At 37.3% G+C, this 17,915-nt stretch overlaps 1 protein-coding gene across 1 annotated transcript in view; it reads left to right on the forward strand.

Moving 5' to 3' along the window:
- The window catches only part of THBS2 (thrombospondin 2), a 31,517-nt gene extending 15,494 nt beyond the window's left edge, over positions 1–16,023 (forward strand). The window contains exons 13-21 of the mRNA XM_010297483.1: positions 3,160–3,267; positions 5,079–5,238; positions 6,661–6,779; positions 7,423–7,657; positions 10,744–10,971; positions 11,437–11,708; positions 12,636–12,733; positions 14,975–15,114; positions 15,779–16,023. Of these exons, the coding sequence (XP_010295785.1) occupies positions 3,160–3,267; positions 5,079–5,238; positions 6,661–6,779; positions 7,423–7,657; positions 10,744–10,971; positions 11,437–11,708; positions 12,636–12,733; positions 14,975–15,114; positions 15,779–15,786 (1,368 nt within the window). The 3' untranslated portion in view covers positions 15,787–16,023. The remainder of the gene's footprint in view (positions 1–3,159; positions 3,268–5,078; positions 5,239–6,660; positions 6,780–7,422; positions 7,658–10,743; positions 10,972–11,436; positions 11,709–12,635; positions 12,734–14,974; positions 15,115–15,778) is intronic.
- Positions 16,024–17,915: the final 1,892 nt, after the last annotated feature.

Consider the following 17,915-nt stretch of genomic DNA (forward strand, 5'->3'; position numbering starts at 1 on the left):
AAAGAGTTAAGCAGGTCACACTCTCTGTGAAAACTGCTCTCTCTGAAAACTCAGTTCAAGAGCCTGGCATAATTTTTGGCAATAGGAACCTAAGAGGAATGAATAAGTAGACAGAGGAATTCTTATTGCAGAAGGTATGCGGGAGAGGATGGGAGATTCATTCTCTCTTACCCTTCAGAGATGTGGAGTCCCAGCTCTTAGCCTCCCAGGGGGAATGACTTGCCTGCCACTATTGGCTCTAGAGTTGTCAGGGGACTTTCTCCACACTTGCTGCTGCAGTGGTACTATTGTAGTGAAAAATGAAACATTGCTATACCAAGGAGAAAATAAGCATCAGGGAGCCTAAAAATGGTGGTATGTAGGTTTAGTAATAGGTGCCCACCATGGTATGTTCCCTGGGACCTGGATCTGTGCCCATCTGAAGCACACTATAAGTTGTCTTCAGCTCCATGGCCTGAGGTTCCTTCCAGTGGAACTTGGTCAAAAATGGTGAGCACGTTTGGATGTTTCCTCCTGATGGAGTTAACACTGCTGTGCAAAACCAGGTCCACCAGTTTAACAATGGCCCAAATATCAGGGCGTGCCTTCAACCCTCAGCTAAGTAATTCCCTGGATCCCGGTTCTGAGTGGTGGTGGCCTCACTAATGGTTGAATTAGAGGCACAATACAGAAGGGGATATACTGCAGCAGCACATAAAGCAACTGAGGTGAAGTGAGCTTTACCTGAGCAGAAAGCATAAGCAAGTTCTCAGTTTTAAACTATCCATGGGACCACTGACAGCACTATATTACCTACTTGCATTCACTAGGGCATGTGCTCAAGTATTTTGCTGAATCAGTTGTGGCTAAAAGGTCAATGCTTTCCCTCCTGAGGCTTTTGGATTTTGTTCCCCCAGACCTGAAACACTTGGGTTTTTTCTCCATGTTAAAGTGATCTACCTCTAAGCTGTCATGAAGTTCTAGCACAATAACTTCAGATGAACTAATGAGGAAAGAAATGCAAAAATGACTGAGTTCTAGACTGCTGCAGTGATTAAAAAAAAACCAAACAAACCACAAATATGGATCAAGAGACTAGGAAAGTTTGAAATTAGGCTGTCTGAGAGAATCAGAAGTCATTGAGGTGTAATCCAGTTGAAGTTGCGAATCTGGCCTTTATCAGCAGCAGAGTTTCAGACACTGGTGGAAATTTGAGCCTCAAATGTTGAACTTCCTCACTGTAGCTGATGTCTGTTTATTGTGGATCCAGCCAATTCGGCAATTGCAGTCCATATATTCTCTTTTGGTTCCTGTCATCAGAATCTGCAACATGTTGAGTCAAGATGTAATGCAAATGATTATTTTTCATTAAAAACCCAACATGTTGAACCCATTCAGAAAAAAACTATTTTCAAAGGTTGATTTCATGGTTTCTGTAATACATGTGTTGATCTAATAGATATGAGTACTTCATTTGGGGGGGGGAGGAACCCACAAAAACCCTTAAAAATACTAGGTATTTTCAGGTCCTTATACGCATTATGAAATATCCTCGTTTGAGTTTTTTTGATTTTAAAAAAAGCAAACCAAAGCTTCTTTCCTTGAGCTGATAATAGTTGAAAATTAACTTACTGTCTAAGCAAAGCGATATGAATAAAGCAAGTAGTTGTAAATAATAAAAAAATAAAATCAGCAATATCTTTTAGTGTAAACTTCTTTTTCGTTCACACAAGTAGCATTTTTTCCAATACAAATTATCGTACTAACACACAAGTTTGTCAATAGGTGAACCAAAGAATCCTAGCTTCCAGTGGGGTTGTCCCTCAAGGTTGAGTTCGCAGGTGGAAGGTGTGATGTCTAAGTCCTCTTTCTAGTATCCAATAAGAGACTTTTAGAGTGCGCTGGTAGGATCTCTCTCCTCTACCCTGATACCTCTTTTCACAAAGTTTATAGGAACTTGCTACCCTTGAGGTCTCCACCTTACTACTTGATTTGTATGAAATTGTACTAAAATCTATAGAGAATACAGACAGGCAAGCATACAGATACAGATGTAAAAAGTGATTGAGCAACCCTTGACTAATTTCTTTCATTGTTTCAAAAAAACTTTTTTGAAATTGCTGGTAGCCAGTGTTGAGTTGGACAGTCAAGGCTGTTCATAGGTATTTGGTAAAAAAGTGCCGTAAAAAATTTAGAGTCACATTGGGGTTTTGATATTTATCACAAATTTTCTATTTATTTCTTTGAAATTATCTATACTATTAGAACCACTGAGATAAAAACAGGGCTAGGAATCTTACTGTAATACTAATTTTCTTAGATATGTGTTACAAAAAAGATATTTCTGCACTCTATTGGCAGATTCAGTTTTGGTCTGAAGTAGATACAGAATGTGAGGAAAACGTGAGAAAAACAGGGTGGGTTTTTATAGATGTATTTATGCTTAGTGAGTGATAGAATTGCTATCCATTTTTAGTTTCCTTTAATGTATATTCCTTTTTAAAATACTAAAAGTTTGGCAAACTATTTCACTTATTTTTCTCAGTGTAACCGAAGACTTGCTTATTTAAAATAATAATTCTTTACAAAGCTGTGGTACAAAATAAAGAGATATATTCGCATTTTATTTTCAAAGGCATGGGGGTGCAAATATACAGTTTTGCAAAACAGTATAAAGGCACATTTTTCAAAATCCTTTCTTACAGTATTCCCCTTCATTGCTGTGTACTACTTCATTCCAGTGACTTTCTATATGAACAGCTATTTCTGAAGACCATCTCCTGGCTTGTATCTTTATTTTTCTGGCAACCAAACCCAGTCATTTTATATGTAATCTTCAAACATACTTCATGAGTTGTCTATAAAAAGTTAATGTAAGAGTGCATGTGTGTACGTGTGATGTGTTTGTTCTCTGCTAGATAGCTTCATTTAAGACTTACTGGAAACATCCCTTTAACAGAAGGAGAGTTGGGAAATAGAATGATTTGCAGATGCATTTCACTTTACAATATGAAAGCAGCAAATGAACTACTATCCTTGGCAGGAAACAAACAGGCACTTTAAAAAGTATTTGTGACTGACTGTTCTTGTGTTATAGCCTCTGGTGTACCATATCTACTATTCTGGCCAGGCAAGTCATTCTGACACCATGTATTGATTATTTACGTTTCTTTTGGCCAGGATAACTGCCCCCTTCTGCCTAACTCTGGCCAAGAAGACTTTGATAAAGATGGCAAAGGAGATGCCTGTGATGAGGATGATGACAACGATGGCGTCGAAGATGACAAAGTAAGATGCATTTCTGTGTCTTTGGTACATTTGACCTAAACATTTGGTTCTAAGGAAAACCATTATCATAGATGAGAGCTCTATTGTTCAGAGCTGCAGCTGAGGTATTCTGCACCACCTTCCCTGAATGAGGTCTGGTGCAGAGTAAAGCTGCGTTGGGTCAAAGGAGAGTAGCACTGTGCAGAGCAAAGCAGCTTGGGGAACCTGTGGCTGAATTATGTTCTCCTATGAGTTCTAGGCTCAGTTGTGTGCATGCAAGTAGTTTAATGGAAGGTGGTATTGGATTTATATTGTAATGGGAGAATGATGTGTCCATTGTATTTGAAAAGCTGGTAGATACTATATCTGATGTATGTTGAAAACAAGTTATGATTATTTAATAATAGCTATAAACATAGCCAGCATCAAGGGGATACGATGGGAGGAAAGTACCTAGCTGGTTCATACTTTCCTCCTTTAGAACTTCCCACAAGACTGAAATTAATTTACCTGCAGAGCCTAAAAGATAAGCAGTTAGTCTAAACCTGTTCTCCCTGTACATTAAGCAAAAGGATAGAGGCACCTCCAGAGTGGGATTCACCCTGCCTTTTCTGAACATGTTTAGGATGAGTGAAGTGGTTTTAGGAATTTACTGTTCCTCTTTGTTGCCTTCAGAGTGAGCCTAGATGCTCTAGAGCTTCAGGTGGTTAAAGTTGGGTTAGAGATGTGTTCATGGAGCCTCCACTTAGAATATTTCAAAAACCAGAGAATCATTTGATAAAATAATATGATTTAGTACCTATATTTGAAAAATTGTAGCCAGGAGTTCAGTTTTATAAGCAGTATAAAATTTTTACTTGCTTCTTGTCCTTGAGTGTATAAAATGTATTTCTGAAGAATTTAAAATGTTGGGGTAAAAAAATTATTTCCCAGTAAATTGTTTTTGCTTTACCAGAGAAAGTAGTTTAAAGTGTGGGGGTTTTTTTGTTTTGATTTTTTTTTTTTTTTTCCAAATGACCTCCCTTCAGATTCTGTGATGTTGATGTAGCCCTCATCCCTGCTGCTTTGGTTTGGTTTCTTTTTTTCCTTGCTTTCCACACCAAGTAATTCCTCATGCCTGTGCAAAAGTCCATGTGTAATTTGGGGATGTGAGAAGCATAAGAATTCTTTTTCTGCAGACTTTCAAATTAGGGACTAAACTGAAATAAATTTTCAAAATTCCACTGGAAGGAATGGTCTCGGCAAAAACATATTTTGGGTCAATGAGACTATTTCATTTTAATTTTGTTTTTTGAAATTTTAACATTTTATTATCATATGCAGTATAACACAACCGACAAAAAAGTCAATCCTTGTTTAAATTGAAAAATCAAAATATGTGGTTTAAAAGTGAGAATATTGATACTAGTTTGTTCCAAAACAGTTAGAGTAACAATTCTATTTTTTTCCAAAATATATAATATGCAACTGAAGTTGGCCCGATTTTACAACACATTCTAATTTTTTTTAAAATGTATGTACAAGTGATAAATTTTTGTTGGAGTATCTGAATACAGATCCAATTTAAAATGCCTGTTGCTCTCTCTCCTAGTGAGGTATGGAACACATTTTGCATGCCTTGTACAAAAACAGACAGTGAGCCAGGCTGTGCAGATGCTATCCTGTTACCACCAAGATCTTCAGTGTAGGTACAGCTTATACATTGAAAAAATAATGGATTAAAATTTTTATTTTTCACCTCTGTCCAAGATGAACAGGACAAATTACCACTTCATAGTGTGCTCTCAGGAGTTGTGATTTATATTCTGAAATCTTCTATTTCTTCTTATTAGGACAATTGCCCTCTTCTGTTCAACCCTCGTCAGTTTGATTATGACAAGGATGAAGTTGGTGACCGCTGTGATAATTGTCCCTATGTGCACAACCCTGCTCAGATTGACACAGATAACAATGGGGAGGGTGACTCATGTGCTGTGGATATTGACGGCGATGGTATGCTTTCAGTTTTGAGAATTAAGAGCTGTTCCACAAGTGCGCTTCGATTTATGTTCAGTAACATGGGCTACCTGCTTTTATACATGGAATAAAATTGGGGCTAGCTGCTCAAAAATGCAGGAGAAGAAAGAAAGACTGAGGTTCACCTGTCCTGTGTAATATAGTTGTCCACAAAGTCCCTAAATCACTAAAATGGATATTATTGAAGAAGAAATCACAGCAAGTCTTTTATCAGTGTAATCTTAAGAATTCTTTTTTTCATCTGTGTTCCAAAGTAATCAGGGTTTAATATAACACTTCTGACTCTTTCCCCTCTCTAAAAAGGAAAAAAAGAACATTAGAACATCCGTGCGGTTAAGACAATATCCGTAGGAATTTAATCTGCTTTTCTATGAATGTACAGCAAAGCCCACAGTAATCCAAATACACTTTTTTAAATGTGTCTTAAAATATTAAAGGTGTTTATATCATCTACCAGTACATGCCTATGTGATGCAGATTTGATCAGAATTAAGGAGGGGAAAAAGCAGTTAAGAGTCTTTTAAAAATCATATCCCTGCAGCATTTCCAATTTATGAGAATCCAGAAGTACTAGAAGTTGAAGAAATCTAGTTTTGGATTTCCTTCAATAATGTTGTAAACTTTTGGATGCTTATCTGACTTGAACATGATTCTCATTCTGGTTCTCAGGTTCTTAGTAGTACTCATGGGAGTTTTGCATTTGAAGAAAAATATAACCATAAGTTATTGGCTGAAAGATTATGCAAATATCCAGGGACCATATAATGTAGGAGAGGGTGCTGGTATCCTTTCCAGACAGCTATGCCAACATATCTTATTTTTGTTTTTTTCAATGTATTATAATTTTGCAGGAGATTGTCAGTTGTATAATACTGTTCCCCCTCAGGAAACTTTTTTCTTTTGAAAATCTGGCATGCTGTACAATAAATGATGCACACGTTCTGGTAAAACGAAATTATTTAGTCTGAGGCAGCTGAACATTAATGCAGCTGCTCCTATACAGTACTCTTCAGAAATTCCACCATGTTATATCCTTAAAGTGTCTGGGAAGAAAATCCAAATCAAATTACTTAAAGTAAAATACCTCACCCCTTTATCTGTTATTCTATGAAAAAGGCCTAAATTCTTAAGATGGAATCAGCCCTTATTCTAGCAAAATCCCATAGTAAAAATACATATAGAAGTCTATCATAGCAAGAAAAGTGGAATTGATACCATATTTTTTTCTAATATTAGTTTTTTCACTATTTCATGTTGTAGCAATCAAAGTTTATAAGCCCCTTAAGAGCCTTGCTGCTTTACTGGTGACTCCTTCAGTCTATAGCTGTCTGTGCTGGATGCTGTATCATTCTGATTTCTTCAATCTTTTGTTGTTTGGGTTTGTTTTTTTCCTCCTAGACATTTTTAATGAACGAGATAACTGTCCTTACGTCTATAACACAGACCAGAGTGATACAGATGGTGATGGAGTTGGCGATCAGTGTGATAATTGTCCATTGATGCATAATCCAGACCAGGTAAATGTTAGAGTCAGTTTCCTTAATAATGTCAGAACAAGGGCAGAGAAAAGAACACGGGAACTGCTATCAGTCCCTGTTTGCTGTAGAGCTGAAGAGGTGGATTTGTATTGTTCATTTTCATATCTCGGGCTGTCAGATCTCTTCCTGTCAGATGAAAGGGAAGTAGAGTAGTGATGCCTTTAAATCCATCTTCAAGGCTTTGGTGAGCTGTCGTCTTCCCCCATGGCAAGTGAGAACAGTCTCAGGGCTGCATTTGGTGTGCCTGAGTTTGTCGGTCCATGCACACAGTAATAGCAAGCATAAAGAAGGATAAGTAACATCAAGCATAAAGAAGCAATCGGAAAAAGTGCTTCCCAGACTGCAGCTCCATTGTGATCTCTAGAATGAGAGTGATGAAGATCATGGCCAAAAACCTGCCCTGGAAATGTCTTGGCGACCAGATCGTATACACTGATGGCAGAATAAGTAGCTATACTAGTTTGAAGTTAAGTTTCTGCTTTAACTATGGTTGTCATCATGATATCACTTGTCTCCAGAGAAGTCCTTGAAGAGAAATGTTGATAAATTAAGTACTAAGCTATCCATGCCTTTGTTTAGTAACAATAATAAATTTACTTTTTGATTTTTTTTTTTTTGGTAGACTGATGCAGATAATGACCTTGTTGGTGACCAGTGTGACAACAATGAGGACATAGATGAAGATGGCCACCAGAACAACCAAGATAACTGCCCTTACATCCCCAATGCTAACCAGGCTGACCATGATAAAGATGGTAAAGGAGATGCCTGTGATCCTGATGATGACAATGATGGTGTCCCAGATGACAGGGATAATTGTCGCCTCAGATACAACCCTGAGCAGGAGGACTCGGATGGTAAGAACAATGTTATATGAATTTTGTTTAGTCTTTAGTATCCAATTCTGATCTTGGAGTATTGGTATTCAGTGAAGAGAAAAGCTCCATGTGAAACTGAGCTGCTTTTGACATTTGAGGCACTGTGGGCTTCAGTGGAAATGCATTGGCCAGTTTGGTCCAGAGTTAGAGCATTAGGAAACATCTTTGACAGGTGCTCAAACATGCACATATTTATTTCTAGAAGAATGCCTTGAAAAAATAAGCTACACCAGATTATTATTTTTTAATATATTTCTGATTTTCACTTTGAATTAGGAAATTCAAAGTGGAAAAGACTTTGGAAAAATATTTCAAATAGCTTGAATTTCATCTGTCTTAAAAATGAAAAATGAGCTGCTTTCCTTTCAAGACAAGTTGTCTTCTGAAAAATAAAATGGAAAAAAATACGGTTTAGTGCTGTTTTGTTTTGAAAAACAGACTACTTTTCCGGGTTTTTTAACTCTAAAATTATTGTTAATTTTTAATTATTTTTGTTTAAAAAAAAAATTCTGAACAGCTTTTCTCAATTGTGCTTTATAAGTAACTTTAAATGTTTCTTGACGATGTACATGTCACAGTTTAAGAAATGGATATGTAATTGCCCTTTTCTCCAGTTCTGTGGTAAAATGTTGCTAGTCACCCTCAAACAGTCCTTCTCAATGTTTGGCAGTATTTCAATAATGAAATAATGATAGGTTCACAATCATGAATGTAATTTAGCAAAAATATTTATCCTTTGAACATCATCATAATATGTCTACGAGTAATGACCCTTGCAATAAATACAGGAATACAGGTGAGCAATTTCTGTTCTGAGTTCTACAGCTTGCTGGAGTCATTCCATGGTTATGTTGGTGAAACTGAAAGCAGAATTTAGTACCTGCACAATATGGTTTTATGTACATTTATAAAGATAAAATCCTGAGCCTTCACTGATTTCCTGGTAAAAAAAACTGCTTGCAGTAGGAAATTTCTGGTTGGTAGTCAGTATTAGTTCTTAAATTACTTAACCTTTTAGTCCAGTGACATAATGGGACTATCTCTGTATTGGCCAATCTCTGGAGTAGCCCTTTAATTTCAGAAATATTCCAGAATAAAGGTGTCCTCAAATTGGGGTAGCTTGTTATAGTCAGCTGTCACCTGAATCTTGAGAGAAACTACATTTGTGTGGAGTAAGCATTCACAAAAAGAGTAAATTTAAACAGTTTAGCTCATCACTGTCATTAGTGGCAGGTTCAACAGAAATCTTGGAAAATTGATAAATAAAGCCAAAAGATGCTCCCACGCTCTTGAAGATGTGAGCTATAACATAGAAAGATGAGGCCCTGGAGAGAGCTGCTGGACATGGCTGGGTAAACAAACGCTTTCTAACTTTCCTTGACAGGGAATCAACATTGTCAGCAGCAGCTCAGTACCAAAGGAATGTCAGCAGGACTTTCAGTGAATAATTAGATCCTCCTGTGACTCAAGAATTACCTCTCTGATATGGGCAAAGGGAGTAAAATTGGAAATTCATTCTCTTTTCTCCAATAAGTACAAAGACCAACAGGTGCAGGAGCACACAGCTGGTCAGGATTTGGAGTTCTCCAGGGCTGATTGCCAGGGTGGAAAATGGGACCGTTTTACCACATCTGAACTGCAGAAAGTCTTTGAGATATTAGATGCTTCAGCTTTCTGTAACATTTTTTTTCTGGCTGTTGCCTAAAACTCATTCTGCTTTCTCTCTCAAAGCTTCATTCTTGGATAATGCTGTGCTGGTTAGGCATAGTAACGTAGCTTTCCATTTGTCTATGAAGCAGCTAGTAGTAGGTCAATAATGAATGAGCTGTCATTGCTATTTCCTATTGTGTTAATTCCCATGTTCTTAGAGCAGTCACAAACACTTAAATTAAAAAAAGCAGATGCTCAGCTATATGAGGATAGAAACAAATTAGCTGGCAGTTCAGGTTTTACATTAGTACCCCGTGTAATATCCAGTGGCTTCTGTTGTAAAAGTCAGAGCCATTTGTGAATTTGTTTCTGTACTTGTCTATTCCAGTTTTTCTACTTTATTTTCAGGTGTTTGTATTATTGTAGTCCACTGAATAGCAGTGGCATTGGCAGTGAGGGGTTTTTTTTAGGTGTCTCCTTTTACCACCTGCTATTCAAGGCAAGTCACATCTACTGGTTTCCACCAATATTATGGGTAAATTAGGAAATAAAATAATTATTTTTTTTAAACATTGAACATAGTGAAAGTGAGCAGCAGCACAACTGTAGCTGAGCTGTATGGATGTATTTTGTAATTCATGTAACAAAAGTTAGTATCTCCATTCCTCCATGGCTAGTCCTGTTGGATACAGACTTCCTTTCCTTTTTCTTACATTTTTCTGAAGCACTACCTTTCTTATAAGACAAATTGTTCCACCCATAAGTGAAAGAGTGACTGAGCGTGTAAGCATATTCTATTGCAATACTGTCCCCACTTTCTTTTGACATAGATGTGACATTTTTGTGATCTGAAGCACCTTACATGGGTTGTTGCTGAAGGAATCTTGAGACAGAGAAAAGAGTCTGAAAAGTTTAATATCTTTAATTGTATATAAGGATTTAGTAATGTGCAGGAAGATTAAGGTTTTAACACGGTTGTTTGAATTCATATACACTGCACACATGAAAATGTGGTGTTGTATCCACATCTGGGACAAATCAAATGGAAAATGTAATACAAGCATTAGTGAATTACATCGACATAGCAAACTTCCAACTTTTCCCACCCTGATTTTAAAGCAGCATATAGACTGCGGCCAGATCGATCACTGTCATAAAACACTGACAGGACAGTTTTATTAACAACGATTTTGGCCCTGATATAAGTTAATGACTTCTTCCAGTCATTATCAGCACCGTTTCAAATGGACTTTCAGAGAATTAAGCTTTCTTTTGGTGTCATTTAGAGCATTCTTTTGAGAAACAAGAGAACAACATATGTGTCCTAAACTTCTTCCATCAGTCCCGCTGATGAGCTGTTAGAAAGGCTGAATAAATTGCTAACAATTGCATTTGCTTATTCACATTGCTTATAGGTGATGGCAGAGGTGATATTTGCAAAGATGACTTTGACAATGACAATGTCCCGGATATTTATGATGTATGCCCTGAAAACAATGCCATTAGTGAAACTGATTTCAGAAAGTTCCAGATGGTCCCCCTGGACCCCAAGGGAACAGCTCAGATTGATCCCAACTGGGTTATTCGCCACCAAGGCAAGGAACTGGTGCAGACTGCCAACTCTGATCCTGGAATAGCTGTAGGTGAGTATCAGATGTCAGCCATCATCTTGGGAGAAGTAACCAGTGATCTGGTGATGAGGAAAGCGGCGGGGGGGAAAAGTAGATAACCACACCTTTTTGGTGCTGCAAGCTTTGGACTGACACATGGGGAGAGTGTATATGCCCAAATTAAAAACAGCTCAATGCTGTTTGCCTTCGACCATTCATCTCATTACTGACTGTAACACACATAAAATACCCAGTTGAATAACTTGATGTAAGTGTAGTGCCTGCTGTCTTCAATACTTCTTAAAAACAGCTTACTTCTCTCCAGAACCTTCCATGTGATAGGTAGGCAAGTGTAATTATCTCCTCTCCTACAGGTGAGGAAACCAAAAAAGATAGTTTACGACTCCTGGCAAAACTCAGGATAGAGCTGGGACTCTTGGGTGTGGGCAGCCGGGTGCATCGTTGTAACTTGATGGATTGTCTCTTGTCTTCTCCCAGGCTACGATGAGTTCAGCTCTGTTGACTTCAGTGGGACATTCTATGTTAACACAGACCGTGATGATGACTATGCTGGCTTTGTGTTTGGCTACCAGTCCAGCAGTCGGTTTTATGTTCTCATGTGGAAGCAGGTCACTCAGACCTACTGGGAGGACAAACCCACCAGGGCTTATGGCTATTCTGGTGTGTCACTCAAAGTTGTGAATTCAACAACCGGTACTGGTGAACACTTGAGAAATGCTCTCTGGCACACAGGAAACACCCCTGGACAGGTGAGAGATTTAAAACTTCAGGCCAACAATGCATGACTAATATTTAAAAAAGGGAGGTGTCTCAAAGAATTTCCTTTTGTACATCAATTTTTGCAGATGTTTATCAACTTTTCTTCAATTCCTGTATTACTAGTGTCAATAATAACATTTGCATTGTGTGTCAAAGAAAACATTACACGTATAAATTTTATGAATGGAAAAAATTACGTGTATAAAAGGGAAGATGTGGTGTGGTGCGAAGAAAAAGGAGCGAGATATCTCAGTCATCCACAAATCCTTTGTGACCTCTGTATCGGCACTTGCTTCTTCAGCATTCCAGCTTGTTTGAATTATATGTGGTTTAGAGTTCTCTTTGGCTGTCACTGGTTACTGAAAAGAAATGAAAATACAGAGGAAAAACTGCTGTTATTCTAAATAAGGCCCAGCCATGGAAGAAATTTGTGCCTCTTGGAAATGAAGTTAGTTGGGCTTCGCATGTGGATAGGAATTTAGCACTTCGGAGTTCCTTTCAGGAACAAGACCTTGGCTGAGTGCGAGTGATTTCAAGGAGCAGGCCACAGGCAGTAACATCTGTGCAAGCTGCAGTCCCTCTCCTTCAGTGGAGCCACTCACATAGATAGGAGAAGTAGCATTGACTCAAATGGGGGCAGGAATTCCTAAGGGCGGTCAGGTTCGATGCTGTAATGGTTTTCAGTGACTCCAGCCATGAAACTACAGATGAGTAACTAAGCAATAATTTAAGACAAATTTTCATTACTCTCGCTCCATAAAAGAGGTCTGCTGATCATACCAACCAATGTTAAACACTATTTTCAGTTTCATGCTCTGCAGCAAATAAGCCTTGTCTGCATGTACATTTACTATAATGGATGTACAGTTACTGGAACACAGTCTGTTTCTAATATGGCATTTGTATTCCTACTGTAGGTGCGTACTTTGTGGCATGATCCCAAGAACATTGGCTGGAAAGATTATACTGCTTACAGGTGGCATTTGATTCATAGGCCTAAAACGGGATTAATAAAGTAAGAAATGTTTCTGCACCTCTATATTTTCTAGTAGCGAAACTTTTGTCTCTGATACAAGAATTATGTTATCAGTTTCTTTGTTAGTTCTGAGGATGATATTTGTGTGACAGTTAGTTTCAATATTTTGGGGATTTCTTTTATCTTCAGAGTAGGTTATTTTCTTTTTCAGATGTATTTAATTTGGTCTGGATGATTCAGTGCTTACATCAGCTAAATATTCTTTAATTTAAGAAAGAAAGTCTTTCTCAATAGCTCTTTTGTAAAGGGACCAGCAAAACTCAAAGCAAGATTAGAACACAAGATTCTTCCCCAGACTCTGGAATTTGAATGAATGAAATTAATTAGAAACATCAGAATTGCCACAGGGAAGTAGGCCAACGGCCTGTCTACTTCAGCATCCTGTCTGCCATAGTGACTTATACGAGATACTGCAGAAGTAGCCATGAACACATCTGTAATGCACACAACAAGGAGCTATGGCATATGACTTTCCTTAGAGCCCAGCTGTTTATCTGATGTTCCAGAGAATGAACATTAACTGTCCATGTCAATTTTATCTTCTACAAACTACTGTAACTGTAAAGGATGTTTTTCATGGGGCAGAGTCTGACCTTACCTCTTAAGGTCTTGTTTGTTTTTATGAGCAGGGGAGTTTCATGTGCTTGTGAAAGACAAAAAGGTAGACAAATTTGGATAGACTAAGTGAGCTGTTTCTTGGAAAGAAAGGAGTTTCTGTATGCATCAAAGTATTGCAGTGCAAAGCATTGACTGATACAAATCAAAAGGAAACCTGAGTTTTTCATTCATGTTGCTGCTACCTGTGTCTTCCTTTGGAGAATCTACTTGGTGTCAGTTAGAGCATGTTACAACTGATACTTCATTAGATTAATCTAGCATGACAAATTCTATGGTCAGGGGCATTACATTTCTTCATTCTTTAGGGTGTTTTTATAGAAAATAAAGTATTTCACCAATATAGCCATGAAACCAATTTATTTGTACAGAAATACCAATTTAATATTAACATGATTAGACCTATGGAATTGTTTTGGTGGGATGAATAGTTTAATAAACTCTTCCCATGTGTTTTGGGTTCTTGAAATTTTGAGAATTGTGTTAAATAGGGTTACCTGAACATGAAAACCTATCATTCTTTTTGCTGTTCTTTTTACCATCCATTAAATAGTATTTTCAGGGAGCAGTTTCATAACTTGTCTCAGGGCACCTTTCAGAAGATAAAACACTTCAAAGTAGAGCAAGTGCTGGACACGCCTTTCTGCCTAAGTAGAAATCTGTCCCTAACCCACAAGTTAGAGGAAGTCGCTCAAGTGTGTTCGTCCTCATATGAAACCATCCTGCTTTGTATAACTAATGTATTGTCAGTTGAAGCAGGACTGTAATTCTTTCCTTCGGAGACTGCTCTAATTCATGGACTACAGAGTCACTTCTCATTTGACCCAAAGACTATTTTAAAAGACTAAGAGCGTTGACTATCTCAAGGTCTCCTATGAGAAGTGGAGCATCCAAGTTCAAGGAACTGCAGTCTATCTGATAGAGGAGGAGGATGAAGAGACGTCTTTAGAGGTCTTTTGGCTCCAGGGTGGATGCTTGAAACACTACAAAACCAAACAGACAAAAAAAACCCAAAACCCCAAGTTCTTCTTCTCCAATTTATTATTAGTCTAGCTGTTTGCGTCCAAATCCTTCCAAGCTTTCATTAAGCTCTTAAAATGTCTAAAATTAATTGGAGACATGCTGAATCTCAATGTTTTGTCTGCCTCTAAAGGGATGGTTCTACAATTTCTGATGTTGGCCCTTGCACCTAAAGATAAATGAATGAGCTGTTCACACAGCTGTGAAGACTACTTTGCTAAGTGATGTGTCAAGGTCTTATGCTAACCTCTGAGTTCATAGGGATGGGGGCTTATCAATGAATGCTAGTACATGACATAGTTCATTCCAGGAGACATGACTGTTCTAAATAAAGAATTGGGAAATCTTTTGCAGATGGTGTGCATAAAATTACTTATGAAATGGCTCCACTGCTTCTGATTAATCTATTATGGCTGCCAGCCAGGGGGGCGTGAGATAGAGTTGAGAAGCAATCCTTACAATGAAGTTAGTTTGGTGCTGTGTTAAAATTTATTCTGTTTCACTTCTTGGGAACTGTTACCAGCCTTTAGCACTGGATACTGCATTACCTTCCTTGTCTAATTTAAATTTTGTTGTTCTTCGCAGGGTTTTAGTCTATGAAGGGAAGCAAGTCATGGTGGATTCTGGACCAATCTATGATACAACCTTTGCTGGTGGACGATTAGGTCTTTTTGTCTTCTCTCAAGAGATGGTCTATTTCTCTGACCTCAAATATGAATGCAGAGGTTAGTTGCAGAAAATTTCTGGAAAATGCTGAAGCCTTTGATAACCTGTGGAGCAAGCACAAAATATGGAAATGAAAAGTATCCTCTAGTTACTGACAGCAATCCGTAATATAGCATGGAGTAAACCTTGACTTGTTGAAATACCATGAAAGCTCTTTGACCCTATAGTAATCTTAATTTGCATAACAAAACCCAGATGTTTAATACTACCCACCTGGAAAAAATGAGATAGAAATTTCTGAGCAAGAAATTGTGCTTAGAATTCCTTCAGCTTTCCTTTGTAGGCTATTTCAGTGTGTCCTGCAGGCAGAGAGCTACTTCTGGATCACCCCTTCTTCAAGAGGCATGAAGGAGAGAGCAGATATTTTTAATGAGCATGTCTGTCTATAGTGCCTTGTCCAAAATGATTTGAAATATAGAAAATGCTTTTCTAGGTTTTCTTACTTTTTTATATACATTTAGATACATAGGTGCACATACGGACGTGTGTATGTCTCTATGTATGTAGGCAGATACCTATTTTTATATAAATGACTTCACATTCGTAGGAAAATGCAGAACAGGAACATTGTGCTGCGTCCTTATACCAATCTGATCTTGTGTGATTGACTTCCTAAGCAAATAAAACAACCACAGTTAATACCTTTTTTTCCATTTCTTTCAGATGCTTGAGCAATGGTTGCTGCATTACTGAAGTACTGTAAATGCTATGCAACCTAGACACCTCAGTACATCCTGGTACTCCCAGTTTCTATTTTTTGTGTACCTCCTGTCCTCGTGCTCCACTCACCAGGTACTTCCCGGCTGTCAGGAGTGCCTCAGCCATCTCTCCACCCAAGTGCCTTCTCACAGCCAGGACTAACAAAACCTGAATGTGAGCGTCCAACCCACCACTGAAGCAAAAGCAGATTGATACATTAGAACACTTCTGTACAGTTAACACTTAGCAAAACATGTTTGTTTGTTTATTTGTCTTTTTTAAGGAATGACGTTTACATATAAAAATGTAATTACTTAATGTATTTATATATATATGGAGAAAAAGAGGGGGGGTACTGGTTATCAGTCATAGTCTTTAGATGAGAAAAAATGTGTTTGAATAACTTTTTAAGTGCATGGTTGACATTTCCTTGTTCTGATCAGGGCTGGACTTCAGTAACACAAAGCCTCTGGGTCTAATTTTAGGAAAATACTGGAGGGCCGTAGCAACAGTATCTATAATAACAATGAAAATGCCTTTGGATAATAAAGTAAAGGTCAATTATGAACATTTCTTGATCCCAAAAGATGCTCTTTAGTTGATGAGGATGCTCTTAATGCAGACTTAAAATTACAGTTGGTAGAAATGTCAAATTTGCAACCTAAAGCATTGTCTAGAAGACACTTAATTCAGGCCAGACAGAATTGACTAGAAACTCCCATGTGAAAGGGAAGAGTGATTAATTTAAACATCCAAAGCTATCACTATTGTCTGACTTTAAAAAAAAAATTATTCCCAGTTGTTCTGTTTCCATCACATTTTGCATTCCCTTGTGATAAAGAATATACCATGATCATGTGGAACAAAATGAACCTGAACCACTTTCCCACCTCTGTTGCAAAAAGCACTTTGACATCCTGAATCCTGATGTGGGTTTTTGAAAAGGTGGCAAAGCCACTATTACTTAATTTGGTAACATATGAATTTAAGGTTCCATTTATAAATATTTTGTTAGTATTTATTATGATTATCACACCAAGCTACCTTCTCTGATAATTTATTTTAAGGCATGTCATGTAATGCATCAATAATACATTCACAAATAATGGTATCTTAAAGCTATTTTTAAAAGCATATCACAATATGTAGATATTGTCAAAGCATTGTATACACAAGTATAGTTTCATGGGTTATTCATTTATGATTTAAAGTTAATGAATAATAAGGAATTCATAAATGGAACCTTAATATATATCCAGTTACCCTAATTTTACTATTTTATATTGTTACCTATGTCTGCTGTATATAGAACTTCTTAAATAATGCTGAAGGGATACCAGTGTTTATTCTAAACAAATACAACAGTTACTCAGATATACAATAGTATAAACATGTTTAACACTTTTTTTGTTTTGCAAGTTGTATGGGCTTTGTCCACAAAAAGAACACATGCCGGTGTAAATTTATTCATAGGTGGGTTTAACTAATGGAATAATACAGTACCTCTGCCGCCTTATAGGGCACAGTGAGCTAAATATTGACTCAACTTTTTCTCCCTTGAAATATATTTTGTTGCTACATTCATTAGAAAGAAATCGACAGTTGCTGGCTTTATTGCACATTTTATAGTGTTCATATTATCAGACCTTTTTTGGTTTTGTTTCAGTTTTGTTTTGTTGCTGTGTTTTTGGGTTTTATTTTTTTTTTCAAAATCCTCTTCATGAGGTTTTTAAATATTTCAGTTTCTTTCTTTTGGTGTTTCAAATTGTATCCCCAAGTCCCCAGAAGAAGGGAGGGTGACTTCATTAAATGTAATGATTGTAATGGCTGTGTAGGGTTTTTTGTTTTGTCAGAGAGAGACATGAGTGTGGGAATGAAGATGTTAATATTTGGACTGTATCATAATTTTCCTATTCTATGTAAATTATTTATGATGTTTTTTTAATTTTTTCTTTTTCCTTGCAAGTGTGTGTGAGAGAGAGAGTGAGATCAATGAAATTTCATTTTGTTTTACCGAAGATTGTAAATAATTATTTATTTGTTTACACGGACGGAACTTTATCATTTAACGTCCTGATTCATTTAGTCAGATCCTCATTTT

This window comes from Phaethon lepturus, unplaced genomic scaffold, assembly GCF_000687285.1.
Source record: "Phaethon lepturus isolate BGI_N335 unplaced genomic scaffold, ASM68728v1 scaffold49211, whole genome shotgun sequence".
Classification (NCBI taxonomy): Eukaryota; Metazoa; Chordata; class Aves; order Phaethontiformes; family Phaethontidae; genus Phaethon; species Phaethon lepturus.